The 20,153-nt window shown below is 44.6% G+C and overlaps 1 protein-coding gene across 2 annotated transcripts in view; it reads right to left on the reverse strand.

Moving 5' to 3' along the window:
* EYA2 (EYA transcriptional coactivator and phosphatase 2) overlaps positions 1-20,153 on the reverse strand; it is a 183,709-nt gene that overhangs the window by 138,812 nt on the left and 24,744 nt on the right. The window contains exon 4 of one of the 2 annotated variants that reach the window (XM_060120223.1): positions 14,376-14,492. In XM_060120223.1, coding sequence (XP_059976206.1) covers positions 14,376-14,492 — 117 coding nt within the window. Of the gene's footprint in view, positions 1-14,369; positions 14,493-20,153 lie in introns of both variants that reach the window. The other variant, XM_060120224.1, reaches the window with a different exon arrangement.

The following is a 20,153-nucleotide window of genomic DNA, read 5'->3' on the forward strand; positions in this document are numbered from 1 at the left end:
TAGCACGCTGCCTGAAGCAGGGCTGGCGCTCATGAATGTTTGTTGAGTGAATGACCGATGGTCTTTCCTGCACATATAGCCACCTCTCCCCACTGCCTGTACTTGCCACTGTGTAAACCAGCGGTTGTCAAGGGCACTGTGGTACCACTAGGGGTGCTTGGAAATTGCGGGGACACAGTAGCATTTAGTAGGTACGAGACAGGAGTGCTAGACAGTCTGCAATTCATGGACTAGTCCAGGAAAATGAAGGATTTTCCAGGTCCTGCCTGACTTTTGAATATCTGACCAGACAGTCACATAGATGAAGCCCTGGCTTTAATGATCTGATCCTACAACACAGGGGTTGGCTAACTACAGTCCCAGGGCCAAATCCAGCTCACCACCTGTTTTTTTTTTTTTTTTTTTTTTTTTTGCGGTACGCGGGCCTCTCACCATTGTGGCCTCTCCCGTTGCGGAGCACAGGCTCTGGACGCGCAGGCCCAGTGGCCATGGCTCACGGGCCCAGCCGCTCCGCGGCACGTGGGATTCTCCCGGACCAGGGCACGAACCCGTGTCCCCTGCATCGGCAGGTGGACTCCCAACCACTGTGCCACCAGGGAAGCCCACCACCTGTTTTTAAATGTAAGATTTTATTGGAAGACAGGCTTGCCCACTTATTTACATATCATGTATGGCTGCTTTCAAGCTATAATGGCAGAGTTACAAGTAATTGGGAGAGAGATCTATGGCCTGAAAAGTCTAAAATAGGTACTACCTGGCCCTTTAACCAAAAACGTTTGCTAACCCCTGTCTTAGCACATCAGTCCATCTTACCCGTAAATACAAAGGACATTTTCCCCCTGCGTTTTAACATTCACTAAACTTTGCAGTAATGCTCCTGTAATGTGTTCAATTGCAACTGTACTGCACTATAATGTGTTCGATTATTCTTAATCGACTATTTGACGATACTCAGTTATGCTATGTAGAAAACAAGAAAAAGAGATGGGATGCAATTGGAAAATGGGCATAAGACCTAAATAGACATTTCTCCAAAGAAGACATACCGATGGCCAACACGCACATGAAAAGATGCTCCACATCACTAATTATTAGAGAAATGCAAATCAAAACTACAATGAGGTATCACCTCACACTGATCAGAATGGCCATCATTAAAAAGTCTACAAATAACAAATGCTGGAGAGGGTGTGGAGAAAAGGGAACCCTCCTACACTGTTGGCAGGAATGTAAGTTGGTGCAGCCACTATGGAAAACAGTATGGAGGTTCCTCAGAAAACTAAAAATAGAATTACCACATGATCCAGCAATCCCACTCGTGGGCATATACCCAGACAAAACTATAATTCAAAAAGATACACGCACCCTTACGTTCACAGCAGTACTATTCACAATAGCCAAGACATGGAAACAACCTAAGCGTCCATTAACAGATGAATGGATAAAGAAGATGTGGTACATTTATTCAAGGAATACTACTCAGCCATAAACAAGAACGAAATAATGCCATTTGTAGCAACATGGATGCTGCTAGAGATTACTATCATACTAAGTGAAGTAAGTCAGAAAGAGAAAGACAAATACCATATGATATCACTTATATGTGAAATCTAAAATATGGTACAAATGAACCTATCTACAAAACAGAAACAGACTCACAGACATAGAGAACAGACTTTTGGTTGCCAAGGGGGAGCGGGGAAGGGAGAGGGATGGACTGGGACTTTGGGGTTCATAGATGCAAACTATTACATTTAGAATGGATAAACAACTAGGTCCTACTGTATAGCACAGGGAACTATATCCAATCTCCTGGGATAAACCAGAATGGAAGAGAATATAAAAAAGAATGTAGGGAATTCCCTGGCAATCCAGTGGTTAGGACTCAGAGTGTCCATCGTGGGGGGCCACAGGTTTGATCCCTGGCCGGGGAACTAAGATCCCACATGCCTCATGGCACGGCACCACCTCACCAAAAAAAAACAAAAACAAAAAACAAACCACTACCAAAGAAAAAAGTATAACTGAGTCACTTTGCTGTACAGCAGAAATTAGCACAACACTGTAAATCAACTATACTTCAATAAAGAAAAAAAAATTCATTTCCCCCCTCCCAAGAAAAAAAAGAGACAGGATGGATGAAACATAACAAACATTATATAAACTTAGGCGAGTAGCTTGTGAGATACGGGCAAAATTCTAAAGATGTGTTAAGAACAGAGAATAAGAAAGTTAGTAACCTTGTATGATGCATTAAAAATAGAATGAATGGAACATGTGATAAAAAGGATGGAAGAAACACAAGTGTTACTTATATAGAAAGGAGTGAAAGGAGGAGGTCAACCCTAAACAGTAAGAGGAATCTGTTTCTGCCATCTCTACGCCCACAGTTATGTCAACCCCAAATTGGCCACCCACTGATGACAACCAGTCTGTGCCACTCTGGCCCCAAGCACCCTCTGCCCTAGAAATATAGCTGAAAGTCACGGCTGCCCATCAGGGTAACCAGAGAGCTACAGTGGAAGCAGGCAGAGTTGCCCGTCTCCCGTAGAGCCGGGTGGGCTGACTCTCCAGGTAACTTTCACCTGATGAGCCCTTTGTTCAGCTTGAATTCCAGTCTCACTGACCACACACACCATCATCAGGAAGGCTGATGGGGCTGAGAGAGAGAGACGGGACGTACACAGAACCCAGGCCCCAGGCCGGGTGGCCCTTCCATCTCCTTGTACCCTGTCCTAAATGGGTCAACTCCATCTCTCTCCCCTTGTTTTTCAGTTTAAGTCGATTTAATAAACCATGTTATCTGAGCATCTTAATTTGTTCTATGAGCCTTATCCCTATGACCTCTGGGAGAACATGTCCCTGAAGGCTGTCACTGCTTCAGGGCAATTTCCCAAGGATGCCACCACGGTCAGTAGAAGAAACGCTGTCCTTTGGTTTGGATTCTACCAAGGCTTGTCTACTGTTCTGGAAGTTCATGTTGCTGACGGCCACACTGCTGGTGATGTCTGGGCTGGCCATGTAGCCCAGCTTGTCAGCCATGATCTTTGAGGCTTCACATGGGTCTGTCTGACTATTTCATTATGTCCTCTAGTGGGGTCATGCCTGGGCAATTACATGTTCAAAAATACAGTTTACAAATTACGTTATTTTACAGTAAGGGCATTCTGCTTGACTTAAAAAGATACATGTCAGTAGGTGAAATTATGTACAGATTAAATTTCAAGAGAGTGAAGGGGCTTTCTAGGATATTTGTTATAAAAAGGGGGCACTGGGTCTGATGGGGTTAGAAACCTGGATGTAAACAGCCCTGGTGTCCAGGCTGCTCTCCACTCAAAGACCTCAACTACCTTCCGAGGGAAATGGGGCTTGAAAATGAAGCTCCTTCCCTGGGCTCCAGAGAGAGACAGACCGGGAGCTTCCTCCCCCTAACGGTCCAAATACCTCCCGACCACACCCCACAATCAATCCATCAGCAATTCCACACTCAAAATATACCCAGAATCTGACCACTTCTCCCCACCTCCACCTCGACCTGCAAGTCAAGCCTCCATCATCTCTCACCTGAACTGCTGCAGTCACCTCCACACTGGTCTCCTGCTTTTCTTGCCCTTGCAGTCTACTGTCTACGTGGTGGCCGGAGGGAGCTTGTTAAAACTAAGATGTATCTCGTCACTCCCCTCCTCAAAACCCTCCATGCTCCCCATATCTGACAGTGAAACCGAGCAGGACCCCGTGGGGCTCCTGGGCACAAAAGCCTTTCTGTGTCCCCCGTTCCTTGTTTGTAGGGGACAGACTCCAGGCTCTGTGACCTTCCCTGAGTCCCAAAGGGCAGATTCAAACAGTTGCTAATCAGGGAAGGGAGGGGATGCAGAGACAAGGGAGGGGCAGCCCAGAAACAACAGTGCAGCCTTGGGGCAGGGTCCTGGTCCCACCTCAAGGGACACACATAACAGTATCTTTTGAGCTCTTTATAGAACTAAAACCCCAATAAATGGAAGATGTCAGTGCTCTTCATTCCAGAGAAGACCACCCGAGGCCAGATGAAAAGGAACCAGAGGAGCTCATGAGACCAGATTAAAGGAGTGCAGGCCCTGCACACACCCTAATCTTATCAGCATCCCCACCCTTAAACCATTGCTATAAAACTCCTCACCAAATCCTTCCGGGTTGGGACACACAGTTCTTGAGGGCAGGAGCCTGCTGTGTTCCCCTTTGCCTGGCAAAGCAAAAAAGCTATTCTTTTCTACCTCACCCGAACTTTGTCTCAGAGATTCGATTCGGTGCCAGTGCACAGAGGCTGAGTTTTCAGCATTGGTACTCAGAGCAGAAGCCAAAGTTCTCTCAGTGGTCCCACAGGGCCTTCCTGAGCAGCCCTCCCCTCCCCTCCCCCTCCCCCTCCCTTCCCCTCCCCCTCCCCTCCCTCCCGTCCCCTCCCCCCTACTAGTTACCCTCATCCAACTCCAGCAGTAACCAGGTTACGAGTTAGTTTTTAATCACCCCTTAGAATTGCACTGTCCAATATGGCAGCCACCAGCCATATTTATGTTTACATTATAATTAATTAAAAATCAAACAAAATGGAAACTTCAGTTCCTCAGTTGCATCAGCCACATTTCAATGCTCAATAGCCACATGTGGCTAGCAGCTACCATATTGGACAACACAGATAAAGAACGTTTCCATCATCACAGAAAGGTCTGTAGGCCAGCGCTGCCTTAGTGAACTGCTTATAAAAATCCTTCCTGATCCCCAAACTAACTCTGAATCTCTCCAGCTGTTTTCATCAGTCACCTCCAGCGGTTTTCGGAGATGTGGGTGACCAAATCATACTTGTTCTATGACCAGAGGAAAGGACCATCCATTTAACCTCGATATGTCCTAAATCCAGCAGACTTCAGCTCAAGTGGGAGGCAGCAAGCCCCCCAACACACGTTGAAGGTGGCGAGAAGGTAACCAGCAGGGCGGAGGCACTGCATGGCACAGGATCGCTAACAGGTATTGGAAAACCTCACCCACGTCATTGTGTGCAGAAGAGTTGCTGATTCACACCAGGAAACCTGACCTCAGGCCAGGCACCCGAGGGATGCCAAGCCTGGCTCCTGTCTTGACCGACACAGTGAGACCAGGCAGACTTAGCCTGCTCAAAACTAGCTGAGCCAGGACAGCCTGAAAGTTGCTGCTGCCCAGAAGAAACAGGGAAATACCTGACTTCACAGGAGGCCACTGGGTTCCAACTCAGCTATAACCACACCCACCATTCAAATCTTCTGGGGTGTGCCTCACTGGTGAAATAAATCAGAGGTGGGGACCAAGAGGAGTGATCTTTCCAGCTCCCCAGGTCATCACTTGGCTTGGAATTTTCTCCTTCCATTCCTGGTCTCATAATCTGTGGTTCAATTAAGGAAATATGGAACCAGATTACAAAAGAGAGGCATAAAGAGCAGCCTGATACATGTCTGTCTGCTTCATAAGGGATTTTAAAGAGAGTGTTTAAATCCATTGCCAGTATTGAAAAAGAATGAGATTTTTACATTAAAATATAGTTTTGAGGATTATCTTGAAAAACCGAAAGATCTGGCCTCTCTGGGGTCCCATTCTAGTGTAGTAGCAATGAGCTAAAGCTGAAATAACACCCCCCCCAACCCCCCACCAAGTCTGATGGGTGTGTACCCTCCGACTGCCACAGCCCTTACTACTCCCTGTAACAGTACGCCTAGCTCACTTCTCTTTTATTTACAAGAATCACATCGGGGAGGAGTTTAATTCACAGAACTGTAGAATCGCTTGAAAAAGAGTAACAATTTGTTTCTGATTTGAGACAGTAAACATTTCATTCAGGGTGCCATTTGATTTCTGTTTTGTTTGTTTGTTTTTGTTGCTCTGACGTTTCTTCTGGTGTTCTCTGCCACACCAAAACAAAGACAAAAACAAAACAAACACCCAGTCAAACTTGTCAGTTTTTTCATCGATGACGTCTGGATGTCTGAGTCATGGTTACAAAAGGCTTTTCCACTTCAAGGTTATAAAAATTCTGTTCATTCTTGTTCTAGTACTTTTATAGTTTTACTTTTGATGTTTAAACCGTTGATCCATTTGGATTTTTTTTCTGGTCTATAGTAATAGGAATGGATCTTTTTCCCCCCAATGGCTAACCAGTTGTTCCAGTACCATTCACTGAATACTCTGTCTTTTACCACTGACTTAAGGTGCCATCTGCCCCACGTGCTGAACTTCTGACATCTTTTGCCTCATTCTGGACTGTACGTTCTCCTCTACTAGTCAATCAGTCTATTCAAATACCTGAACCACACTATTTTGATTACTGAAGCTTTATGTTTCAAGCTTTACGTTTCAATGGTATGCTTAGTACCTTACCACTCTTCTTTGGTACAGTTTTTCAAGTCTAATCTCCTAGTTCACAGAAAAGGAAACACAAAGTGGTCAAAGATCTGAAAAGATGCTCAACCTTGTACGACACACCTAGAAATTAGTAGCACACTGAGATACTGTTTTTCTTGTGCATCAGATTGGCAAAAACTCCAATGTTAGATTACACTGGGTTGGCAAAACATGCACTCTCAGACACTGCTGGTAGGAGTTTAAATTGATAGGATACCTATGGAGGGTGACTTGGAGAAAACTACCAAATTTAAATAGGGACTTTCCCCTTGACCCTGAATTCCACTTTTGGGAACTTGCCCATCAGATATACTTGCAGAAAACCAAAATGATATACATACAGGGATATTCATAGCCATATTGGTGGTAATTGCAAAAGACTGGAAACACCCAGTAAGGAAGTGGTTAAATCATTTACAGCACATCATTCAATGGAATAATAGGCATCTGTGGAAAGAATGAGGAATCACTTTCTATAGACTGACTTAGAAAGTTCCCCAAGGTATGTAGCTGACTGAAGAAAGCGAAGTGCAGACAGTGTGTATAGTATGTTATCTATGAAAACAAAAATATATATAAGTGTTTTTGCTATAATCTGAGAGGCCATACATTGTGCAAAATTGTGCACTAAAATAATGGGGCCTATGGGAAAAAACAGGGTTGAGGCAGATTGCTCAAAAGCAATGCAACTTAGTAACCACAGCATTAACAAAAGCAATAATAATCCCAATAAAAATAATAGCACAGTGAAAAAATAAATAAGTAAATAAGTACTATACAGAGAAGTGCCACATTAAATACAGGACTTCCCCTTAAAAAGGAGGTGAATGTATCTTGATGGAAGGGGGTGTACAGACGACAGAGGTGTTGAACTATGGAAACAAGGGCAAAATGCACAAAGATTGGGGGAAGCTGCAACATAAGTTCTTCAAAAACAGAGCACATGGCCAAATTTAGGTCAGAGGAAAAATATGGGTCACCAGAGACTGAACTGTATTACTACAAAGCTTGTTGCCTTTACCTGTGCTATGTATTTTGCATTCAGCTGCTGTTACCATATGTGCTGGGAAAAAATGCCAATGAATCAATGCAGCAGTACCTCCAGTTCTGGCCAAGACTGAGTCCCAGGGACTGGATTTACCTTCCAATAGGAAATAGTTTAAAAACTAGATTGCCAAGACATTGGGCATCGGATATGAAAGACAATGATCCTTGAGAGAGAGGAAACAAGTGGTGACTGTAAGACCGTCCCAGTGTGGAGAGCTTCCAAGGAGGAGGACCCAGGTGGTACCCACTGATCTCTCTGAATTGAGGAGATGGAGCTGCAAGTCCAGAGAGGCCAAGGTGGTTAGAATTCGCAGAGCAGGGTACCAGAAAAGAGAGGGCTGCACAGAGAAGGTGCGCTGAAGATTTGCAGAGCGTTCCCTGTGACAGTTCACTTGAAACCTGACTAGCACATGCCTGTGAAGAAATTAGTCAAGGCCAGGAGAGAACCACTTGATAAGATTAGAAGGAACAATCCTCAGAGCTCACAACAGAATTGGGAATAGTTCCTGTTCCCACCAGCCTGACTGGAGAACCTCATAATTCATGGGGCATTGGGAGGAATACTCGGAAAGGTTTGCCTCAGTGCTGGGAAAATCTGCTAGGTAGAGACAGCTCTAGACCAGACGCTGTTCTGCTTCCCCTGAACGAATCTTGAAGTAAGCCTTGAAAGACCCAATCTACTTCTATGTAACAACTGCATCTCAGAGCAAAGCTCAAGAATATTCACAGGAATACAAAGATATCCAGCACCCAACAAGGAAAAATTCACAGGTCTGACATCCAGTCAAAACTTATCAAACATGCAAAGAAGCAGGAAAATAGAACTTATAATGAGGAGAAAAATCAATGAAAACCTTAAAATGACGCAGATGACAGAATTAGTAGATAAGCACATTAAAACAGTACTGTATTCTGTCTGTTCAAGGAGCCAGAGGAGATATTGGACGTGTTAAGTAGAGACATGGAAGGTTAAAAAAAAAAAAAAAAAGACCCAAATCAAACTTCTAGAGCTGAAAACTATGTATAAGATGAAAAAAAAAAAAAAAAGACTGGAGAGTAATTAACAAGCAGATTAGATACTGCAGAAGAAAAGATTAGTGAACTTGAAGACATGGGGGGGGATATTTGAATAATGGCCAAAATTTTTCCAAATTTGATAAAAACTATAAACTCACAGATCTAAGAAGCTCAATGAACACAAAGCACTAGAATCACGAAGACTACACCAAGACCCATCAAAATTAAATTGCTTAAAACCAGTGATAAGGAGAAAATCTTAAAACAAATGAACCAAGACACCTTTGGAGTTATACTGACATCATTTCCTTGTTTATGAATCACATATGAGTTAGTTCTTGTCACAGAACTATGCAGTATAATAGATTGTGTTCATGATTGCTTATATTTGCAGAAGGAAATTCTGGATGGGTTCGCGAGAACCTAGTACAAGTGGTTAAGTATTGGGGATTTAGAAGCTGAATGGCTATTGGATGAGGGCAGCATAGAGATTTCTGTAGATGTTTAAAGTAGATAAATGCATAACCTGCTCAAAAATACATTGGTAGGAAGGGAATTAAGGAATGATGGCTAATGGGCATGGAGTTTCTTTTGGGGGTGATGAAAATGTTGTGGGATTAAGATAGTGGTGATGGTTGCACAACTTTGTGAATACAGTAAAATCACTGAATTTTACACTTTAAAAGGATGAATTTTATGGTATGTGAATTAATCTCATCAAAAAATAAATGAACTAAAATACAGGGGGAAAAAAAGGAATACATGCACGTTCATCATTAAAAAAATTACAGAATCAAAGAATTTTAACACAGGAACGGGCCTCATGGTCATTACATCCAGGGCTTCCCAGTGAGCAGAGAACATTAGTTTGGGCAGAGGGTCCCTGTTCAAGTCTACCTGGGAAAACTGACTACTGAATTCTCTTGGAGAGTCACAAGGTGCATCAGTCTGCAAAGGCTCTGAAAAGTCCTGGAGAGAAGACATCTAACTTCATGCTACACACTATTTACCAAATGTGTTTGATGTATTTGACAATGACCTTCCCCAACCTCTTTATTTTTCAGTGAGTATTTGTGAGCGCTAGAGCTGTGAAACACAGATCGTGAAAGTTCAGTGACTTGTCTAAAGTCGCACAGCTTGCTGGTACCAGAAATGGTGCTAGATTTCACAAGTCCAGCACAAACTGACCTCAGAGGTCTTGGGCTGAGACCATTAGCTTAGACCCTTCCACTGGACTTTTGGTTTTCCTACACATCCTCTAATCACACATTTCCATGTTGCTCCTGAATGGCTCACATTGGGTTCCTAGGTCAGTATCAACAACCCCTGCCTTTGGTAACTACGAAAGTAACTTCCATAGAAAAAGGCGCTTCCACTGTTTTTAAGGCCCCCCTTTAATGCAGATTTCACCAGAAGGGGAGTTGATGCTGATGTGAGTGGCTCAACAGCCTCAAATTGGTATTCCTCTTTCCTCTTACCAAAACTATTTCCTGAAACTAAGAGTTCAGGAAAGAGAAGCGAATTTGGGAAAAACATAAGACCCTCAAATCTGAAACTAGGATAAAAATAACATTTTACATTTGTAGAGCGCTTAGTTTGTGCCAGTGCTGTTCGAAATATTTCACACACATTAACTCATTTAATTATCATGGCACCCCAAGCGTAGGTACTACTCGTATCCCCATTTTACAGGGGAAGAAACCGAGGTACTAGGAAGTAACTCAGCTCAAAGTCACAAGCTGGTACATGGATTGCACAACTGGGAAGTGAACTCAGCCTGACTTCAGAGTTACTGCTTTTAACTCTCATGTTACAGAAGCAATGAAAGAAATAATAAAAAGTACACCCAGCCTTGATGGACCTCATCTGATGTGCCCATGGCCATTCCATCTAGTCCTCCAACAGCCCCATGGGGTCATCTCTCTTGCTATGATGCTAGTTCCACAGGTGAGGAGAGCGAGGCCCGGAGAAGCCAAGCGCCTCACCCAGGTCATGCCTGGGACACAGCCTAACTGCAACTGGGTCCAGGACTCTTAACCCCTCCGGGGCACCAGCAAGTTCTTACACCACACTCTCAAGATGTTCTTTTCTTCTCTTTTTAATCTTTGTGGTCACTTCCGTGAACAGCAGTGTTTTAGCAGGAGAAGCCAAAATGGAACAACAACAAAAAAATCAAACCCATAAGAAATATATTTCAGATACAAAAACTCCGGGTGAACTTAAAAAAAGAAAATAGGGCCTCCCTGGTGGCGCAGTGGTTAAGAGTCCGCCTGCCGATGCAGGGGATACGGGTTCGTGCCCCGGTCTGGGAGGATCCCACATGCTGCGGAGCGGCTGGGCCCGTGAGCCATGGCCGCTGGGCCTGCGCATCCGGAGCCTGTGCTCCGCAACGGGAGAGGCCACGACAGTGAGAGGCCCACATACCGCAAAAAGAAAAAAAAAAAAAAAGAAAATAAACAACCATGAAAAAGCTAAAGGAGTGCCATGAACTTCTCTCTCTTCTATGTTTCCTGCACATTAGGTGGGGGGCAATGCTATCTAAGCAGATACAGATCTCCAAGCAGGGCCTTGTGGCAGGGGGAGAGGGCAAGATGGCTCTGCTGAAATGTTTGGAAGTTTCTGAGATCAGGTAGAGGACCTAGGGAGAGGTATCCCAGCTTACTTAATGCTTGATCTGGGACTCTACACAAGCCACTCTGCTGTGGTGCCTCAGTTTACACATCTGTAAACGATGGAGTGGTCTCTCTCTACTCAGGTTCTTTTTGCTTCTATAAAATGATGATTTTAATTCTTAGAAAGGAAAAGGACTCAGCTTGGCTTCTGAACATGGACCAGTTTTACACCAAGTCGGTACTTTCAGGCCTAAAACTCAGTCTCAATCTCCTTCTTCATTCCCTTCTTTGTCCAAAAATCTAAGCTCAACCAATGTCTTCCATTCTGAAATGCACACAGAGTAGTTGGAGAGTTTATTTCTCCTCTGGAACAACTTGAAAAAAAAAAGTTAATAGGAAGCACATGGGCCTTCTATGTGTTTGTGTTTGAAAAAAAGATACTTAAGGAGGAATATGTCAGGCTTGCAAAACGCCTGGGCTGTCTCAAGAGCAGTTTATGGCCATTAGCATTAGACTGAAGGCAGTTAATTGGGACAAAGTCCAGCTGGCATCTGGGCCATGAAGACGATAAGAAAATAACCTGGACTATTCCCGTGGTAGGGTGGGAACAGAGCAGCAGATGTTTTTCTATTTGTGAGGGGCTGATGGGGATGGAGGCGGGTCATGGGGTCTAGGCCAGGGCTCATCCACGGAGGATCATCTTCTAGATGGATCTATGAGAGTGTGGAGGGCAGGGTGGTGTTGGGGTTACGTGCCTGGGCTCTGGAGTGGAACCACCTGGCTTCAAATCCCATTGCCACAGCCATGTGACCTTGGGCAAGCTACTTTACCACGTTGTGCCTCAGTTTTTCCACCTGTAAGATGGGGATAATTATAGAACCTACGTCACAGGGCTACTGGGAAGATCAAGGGGAATGGTATATACGCAGAGCTAGGGCGGTATCTGGAGTCCTGAAGGAGTACAGGGAATAGCACTTGGAGGAAACAGCATAGGCTCTGGAATTCTATTCTGAATCCCAGCTCTCAACACTTATTGGCCCTGGGATCCTTGGGTGAGTCACTTCCCCTCTCTGAGCCTCACCTTCATCATGTGTAAAGCAGAGCTGATGCGGCCCACCTCCTATGGCTGCTGTAAGGACCAGAGGAGAAATAACATATTCTCTATGACCCAGTCCAGGGAGGCCTCCTGCTTCACTTCCCAGTCTCATCTCCCCTACTCACTACACCCAGATTCATGAGTCTCCTTTGGACTCTTTCAACACTGTGAGCCTTTTCCTGCCTCCGGGCATTTGTCCTTGCTCGTCCCTCTGCCTGGGCTGTCCAGGCTCCAGCTACTCACAGCCTGGCTCCTTTCCCTCACTCAGGTCTCCCTAACCACCTGGGTAGCGTCCATCACCACTCCTTTCATCGTGGCCCATCACACCACCCTGTTTTGGTCCTTCACGCGATTTAGCACGATCTGTAACGATCGATTTACTTAATTGATCATTGTCTATCTCCTTAGAAGCCCTGAGGCAGTCAGTTCCATTTCTATAAACAGAGCTGAAAAAAACTGGTTGAGATTGACCCAAATGCAAGTTCAAGTTCGCTGTCTTCACAAGCCTTTATGATCAGGATTGTGCCATAATTCACTCCCCATTGGAGGAGGGGTCACAGCAGCTTATTCCCTTCAGTGGGACTCAGAAAGACCGCCCGGGGAGACAGAGATGACAGCCGAAGCAGAGGAGGCGGGAGGTACCGTGGTGAAGAGCAGGCTTTGAGTGAGGACTGGCTTTGGGAATTCACCAGACCCCCAAGAGACTGGATGCAACCTGTTCCCCACTGCACTTGCAATAAAATCTAAGCTCCTTGCCCTGATGCTGGGCAGGTCAGGCATTCCCTCTATAATGCAGTTTCTCCTCCTATAAAATGGGAATTACGCCAGAACCAACACCTCGGAGTGTCATGAAGGTTGTATGAGATGATTAGCCACCTCTTGCGGCACGTGGTGTGTGCTTGGTCAATGTTAGCTGATGGTGTCATCAACAAACTCTGTTGCAGACCTTTACATGGAAGCTATTCCAAGGTCTGGGCATTAATGCTCATCACCCCCTTTCTTTTACGTACCCCTAAGATCACTTGCTGTCTCTTCACAACGCTTTTTCCTGAAAGGCTGCCCTTGACATCCATTTAAATTGTTTCCTTAATTAAAAAGACGAAGCGGCAATACCTGCAATTTTTTTTTTAAAGAAAAGTAGCATCATGCCTTAGCCCACCACCTTGTCATTGCTCTTTCAGTTTTGCATATTACTTTTCAGACTGTTGGTGGTCATTTTTACCAGCTTTCATGAAGAAAAAAAATACCAGGGGGAGGATCCCCCAAATTACTGCCACCAGCCCTCTGCGCCATGCATCAGCTCCAACATGCTCCCCATGGGGCACCAGAGAAGAGAAGGGGCCCTTGGATGGTAACAGAGTGCAGGTGGGCACAGGAGAATCCAGCAGGCCGGTTTCTTAGGGTATGTGGGGTGGGAGTCACACACTGGAGTTTCTTCCCTTTCTAAGGCTACCCAATGCGGATGCAGAGCCCAGAACTTCCTGCCTGGAATAACAGCTCCTTTACCTACTGTCCAGTATTCCCAACACCAGGCATTTCTCCGAGCCTACAATGGACCTGCCTGTCCCATCACAGTTAAAATCAAAGCCAACACCTTCCCTCAGCCCTCAAGGCCCTGCATGATTCGGCCCTGCTCTCTCCCCAAGCCTCTCTCCTCTCACATCCCCCTGACCCTGCTTCCGCCCCACTGGCTCCTATTCTGTGCCTCGAACACATTAAGACACTTCCCTCCATACAGCTTTTGCAAGGGCTGTTCCCTCTGCCTGGAATGCTCTTCCCATAGGTTTGCACATGGCCGGTTCTGCCTCATACTTTGGGTCTCTGTCCAATGTCACGTCTTCAAAGAGCCTTCCCCGATGACTCTATCTAAGGTTACCTCTCCCACCTCTCCTGATCCCTCAACTACTCGTCACTCTGTATCCGAACACCACTTTTATTTGCTTCATTGCATTCAACCCCTTCTGAAATTAGCCATCTATTTGCTGCCTTGTTGACTGTCAGTCTCTCCCTCCTGCCCTGTAATTGCCGTGAGGGCAGAAGTCGTATCTCCTCTGTCCACCACTGCAACTCTAGTACTTGAGATAGATCCTGGCACACAGTAGGTTCTCAATAAAACTGCTAAATAAACGAATGAACGACTGCACACCCAGCTCAGGCAATGCCTTAGAGACGGCAGGGAGGGGCCGCAGCGCCACACTCACCGTGCATCTGGTAGGTGTACGGGCTCTGTCCAGTGGGGGCGGTGCTGAAGCTGGAGCCATAGCTGAGGAATCCACTCTGGCCAGGGGAATGGTTCAAGCTGTCTTCTGTCTTGATGCCTTGGAAGGAGGAGAGAGAAGCACCAGGCACACATAATTAGGATGCTTCCTTGTCACCCACAGAAGAGCTACTGCGTCAAGACAGCACGTGGTTTTATCAGCTTCCAGACTGGTTGCAAACTGGTGGTTTGTGAGCTGAAGTTAGCCTACACACGTGTCTTGCTTGGCCTGTGTATTTTAAAGGAAAATCTGAAAGTGGTTGTTTTTGTTTAAAAATCAGGAGATTTCTCCAAAAAATCTAGACTTATGGCTTCTCTTGAGCAATAGGATGACCTAGAAACCTCATCCCTGTGTTCCCGTGTGATGACAGGCTGCCCCCGTAGCTCCCGATTTGTGTGTTTCCCAGGTCACCACGGAGCCCATACTGTCTCTGAGACATGGAGGCTAGTTTTAAGGTACTACTTTTTCATTGCAGTTTTTTTGGTGTTTTTTGCTTGTTTGTTTTTACATCCTAGGACACGTTCAAAAGTGAGAAAGGGAAAGGCAGGCTAAGAGCGTCTCATATTTTGCACATGCAGTCAGCTTCAGGCTTCCTGCCTGGCTCTGAGGGTAGTGAGTTTACAACCCCTTACTCCAAGGACTAGCTCCATGTATGGCTTAAAAGTACATCAGGATTTGGGGTGAAGGTATTACAGGAACCATCTCTCCTCTGTAAAGATGATGCCACTTCACCCTAAGACACACTCTCCACTCTTCTCATGGGTGGACCTGCTTATCCAAAGGCCACAGTTACAAATCTGCCTTCTGTTTCAGCCAAACTCTGACACGCTTCCCCAAGGCACAGGCACCAATTCCATGAGAAGGAATTGCTGGAGAAGGAATTGTACTGAGGGAGGAGGCTGATCTGCCAATAGCCCATCCATTGTATTTTTATTGAAAATATAATCAACTTTGCTTACCTCTGTCTTATAGGTGTACAATAGTATTTCAATACTATTTAAATTTTTTTTTTTTTTTTTTTGCGGTACGCAGGCCTCTCACTGTTGTGGCCCCTTCTGTTGCGGAGCACAGGCTCCAGACGCGCAGGCTCAGCGGCCATGGCTCACGGGCCCAGCCGCTCCGCGGCATGTGGGATCTTCCCGGACCGGAGCACGAACCTGTGTCCCCTGCATTGGCAGGCGGACTCTCAACCACTGCGCCACCAGGGAAGCCCTAAATTTGCATTTTTTAAAAAGAACTCTGCTAGTTCTGGGGATGGTTTTGTAGCTATGGTTTCCCTCCTTCTCACCCATTCACCCCCATAAATAAAGAGAATGCTTAGCGAGGTAAAAATGATGGATTTTGAGTCAAGTGGTCTGCGCTGGAGTCCAGGATGGTTTGCTTCATTACTTGGTGACCTGGACAGTTTCTGCTTCAACCCCAGCCTGGAAGTCCCCTCCCTTATGAAATAAGATGCTGAGCCCCACTGGCACGATTGTTGGGAGATGAAAAGAAGGGGAAAGAATGAACATAGAAAGCTGTGGATGAGCTACTTAGAAACACGCACCTCTTTCATCTTCACAACAATCCCCTGAAACAGGCAATATTACTTGCCCTATTTTAAAGACATGGAGACTGAGGTTCAGAAAGCCAGGCCACTCGATCAGCGTCTTGTAATCAGCAGGTAACTCTGAAGTCTAGGTTTTCTCTTCCTTCTCTTGATACCTCTCAGTAATGGGCGTGAAAGGATTTTCTGCACTAGATGGTGCTCAACTTCAGTGATGATAGTGACAAGAGCAACAAGCTGTATTTATATGGCACCTTCTTTTGCTTCATCTGCCAGGGATGGTTAACGGTGTATTCAGTACAGTGTGTCTCCTGGTGCAACTAGAGTCAAATCTAAACTCCCTGGGTGACGTGTTCCTACGTGGGCTCTGCTCACCCCTCTGACCTCTGCTTTCTCCAGGCTCCCTCCTCACTCTGCTCAAGCCGTGTTCTCAGTCACTTCACTCATTTTAGTGTCTGAATGGAAATTCAAACTAAGGAATATCACTGCTCATGCAGCCAGTCTCCTGATCATGGATTCTAGGTCGATTCCAATTTTTTTTTTCTATCATAATCCAAGATAGAATGGACATTAGAATGTTTGTCTAGGATGGATACAAGAAGAGGAATTGCTAAGTCAGAGGGTACATACATTTTTCATTTTTAACTAGACACAGACAAAACTGCAAGAATATGTCTTTAGACTCAGGGCCTTTGCACATGCTGTTCTCTCTGCCCTGGAATGCACTTCCCTCCACCCCCTTCTTTATCGGGCTAATGCCTTCTCATCCTTGATTTCTCAGCTTAAATGTTGCTCCCCCAGAAAGGCCTTCCATGACCCGAGTCAGCCCCCTGATTACTCCCTCCAAAGCACCCAGTTTTTTCTATGTCTCTCATCACAGTTCATGGGCTTAACATCTGTTCTTTCCTTAGGCTGAGAGCTCCAGGAGGGTGGGGGCTGGGCTTGGCTTGTCCACTGTGGCATCCCCACACCTGGCTCAGTGCCAGTCGCACAGCAGGTGCTCAATAAATATCTGTTGAATGAATGAATATGGAAGAAAACAAATGAAAAAATTTCACCTCTCCTTCTGTTTGCTGAAGTGGATGGATCATAAAATTCTAACCCATGAGATAAGGGGAGAGAATATGGTGGAGGCACACAAAAGGCTTAGTTCTGTAAATCAGGGTTGCCCATATTTTGTCCATGAACCAGTCACCAGCTCATGATGAGAAAGCACAGAAATTGAGAAGTAAGTATTTAGAAACTCTCATAGCAACTTGAAGTTGCTATGGCATCTAAGGCCATATCTCTAGGCTTCTATTTTGTATGAGTTTAAAAATTTTTTCATTTTTCTTGTAATTATTTTTGTTGCATTTTACCAAAGGGTCAGTCCATGATGAATTAGAAATTAAAAAGCAAAAAGCAAAAAACTGGTCTTTTACCTCCAGGTGAGAAGCACTTCTCTAAGAGATTCAGTTCAAAGGAAATCTGGTGATGGTCTGGTCTGAGGACAGGCTGGTGGCATCAGCTCTCCTGCCCTCTAAGCATCTCTCATGAATATCTTTATAGCAAAGAGAACAAGGCCTCCAAAGATGCTCAAGAACTACCTACAGGTTCCACTGTCTTCAGCTCATAGGAGTACAGGAGGGAGCATGTGCATTTCAAAGAGGTTGTCAGCCACAGAGATGCATTGGGCATTCATTCATTCATTCATTTCACAAACATGCAAAATAATACTCTACACCTGGGGTCAGCTAACTCTGGCCCATGGGCCGAAGGTGATCTGCTACCTGTTTTTGTAGATAAAGTTTTATTGAAACACAGATACAGGCATGCCTCAGAGATATTATGGATTCAGTTCCAGACGACCACGATAAATCGAATATTGCAATGAAGCAAGTCACATGGATTTTCTGGTTTCCTAGTGCATGTAACAGTTATGTTTACACTATATTGTAAATTAGCAACTGAATTTGTGTAATATTCTAAATCCTTTGTTGTCATTTCTATAATCTTCACAGCACTTCACCAGGAGTAGATTCCATCTCAAGAAACCACTTTACTTGCTCATCCATAAGAAGCAACTCCTTATCCCGTTTTATCATGAGTTTGCAGAAATTTAGTCCCGTCTTCAAGGACTCCACTTCGAATTCTGGTTCTCTTGCTATTTCTGCCACACCTGCAGTTACTTCATTTCCTTCACTGAAGTCTTGAACTTCTCAAAGTCATCCATCAGTGTTGGAATCAACTTCTTCCAAACTGCTATCAATGGTGACATTTTGACCTCTTCCCATGAATCACCATCTAGACTGGTGAATGCTTTCCTGAAGGTTTTCAATTCACTTTGCCCAGATCCATCAGAGGAATCACTATCTAAACCAACAACAGCCTTAAAAAATGTGTTCCTGAATAATAAGATTTGAGAGTTGAAATTACTCCTGATCCATGGGCTGCAGAGTGGACCCTGTGTTAGCAGGCATAAAAACAACCTTCGTCTCATTGTACATCTCCATCTTAGCTCTGGGGTGACCAGGTGCATGACCAATGAGCAGTAATATCTTGAAAGGAATCTTTTTTTCTGAGAGCTAGGTCTCAACAGTGGGCTTAAAATATTCAGTAAACCATGCTGTAAATGGATGTGTTCTCATTCAGGCTTTGTTGTTCCATTTATAGAGCACAGGCAGAGTAGATTTAGCATAATTCTTAAGGGCCCTAGGCTTTTCAGGATACTAAATGAACATTAGCTTCAACTTAAAGTCACCAGCTGCATTAGCCCCTAACAAGAGAGTCAGACTGTCCTTTGAAGCTTTAAAGCCAGGCATTGACTTCTCCTCTCTAGCTATGAAAGTTCTAAATGGCATTTTCTATTTTTTTTCCCCCCCAGGTATGTGGTAAATTAGTGTTTCCTTTGTTTTATTTTAATTACAATTTCTTTCCTACTCAGAAACATTTTCAAAGTATGATATCTGCGTCAATTAAAAAAAAACAATGGAAATAAATAGCACAGACATAAAGAATGAGAAGGATGTGTATTTCATGGAGCATCCTCAATACCTATTTGAAAATTTTGAAGTATTTGGAATATTTTCTTACTGAATATCTTAACTGTACATATCTATCACTGAGACATTTAACTGTACATATCTATCACTGAGACATTTATTTTAAACTAAAAAGTTCTTCCTTGTATGTAAAAGTAGTACATACCAGTCTTCATTGCATTTTTCTTTAAATATCCACAGTTGTTGTGTATATACTGTCAGAGTACAAGATTAATTATTTCTAAAAGGAATGAAACTTATGGAAAAGGAACAAAATTAACTTAGCATTCCCTTTTATTCAAGAGAGCTATGGCACAGAAAAAAACAAAACAAAACAAAAAAATAAACAAGAGAGACAGATGGATGGGTAGGGCCAAAAAAGGGAGGAGAGAGGATGGGACCAGATCCTAGTGAGCTACAAATCTCACCAGAGGGTTGATGGAAATTGAGATTGGTGGAGCAGGCCAGGAGACAGAGCTCAGTAGGAGAGGAGTTTGTAATAGAATCCAAAAGAGGGTTGGAAGTTAGGAAAGAGTAGTAGTAAATGTGATCATATGGAAAAGGGAATGGGTTTTTTTGTGTGTGTGTGGTACGCGGGCCTCTCACTGTTGTGGCCTCTCCCGTTGCGGAGCACAGGCTCTGGACGCGCAGGCTCAGCGGCCATGGCTCACGGGCCCAGCCGCTCCATGGCATGTGGGATCTTCCCGGACCGGGGCACGAACCCGTGTCCCCTGCATCAGCAGGCGGACTCCCAACCACTGTGCCATCAGGGAAGCCCGGGAATGGGTTCTTAAACCTGATACATAGCATCTTTTGAACATTAAAATATTTCTACAAGGATAGGTGTGTGCCTTCCACATTCCCCTCCAGACTGTTCTGAATGTGCCTGGAATTCATATTCCACAGTTGCAGAACAAACTGCCACAAACTTAGTGGCTTAAAACAAAACTCATTTATTCACTCACAATTCTGTAGGTCAGAGGTCTGGGTGGGCTCAACTGGGTTCCATGCTTAGCGTCTCACAAGGCTGAAATCAAAGTTTTGGCCAAACTGGGCTCTTATGTGGGAGCTCTGGGGAAGCATCCATTTCCAGGCTCATTCAGATTCTTGGAAAAATCCAGTTCCTGTATCTGCAGATTTGAAATCCCTTCATCC

This window comes from Mesoplodon densirostris, chromosome 16, assembly GCF_025265405.1.
Source record: "Mesoplodon densirostris isolate mMesDen1 chromosome 16, mMesDen1 primary haplotype, whole genome shotgun sequence".
Taxonomy (NCBI): Eukaryota; Metazoa; Chordata; class Mammalia; order Artiodactyla; family Ziphiidae; genus Mesoplodon; species Mesoplodon densirostris.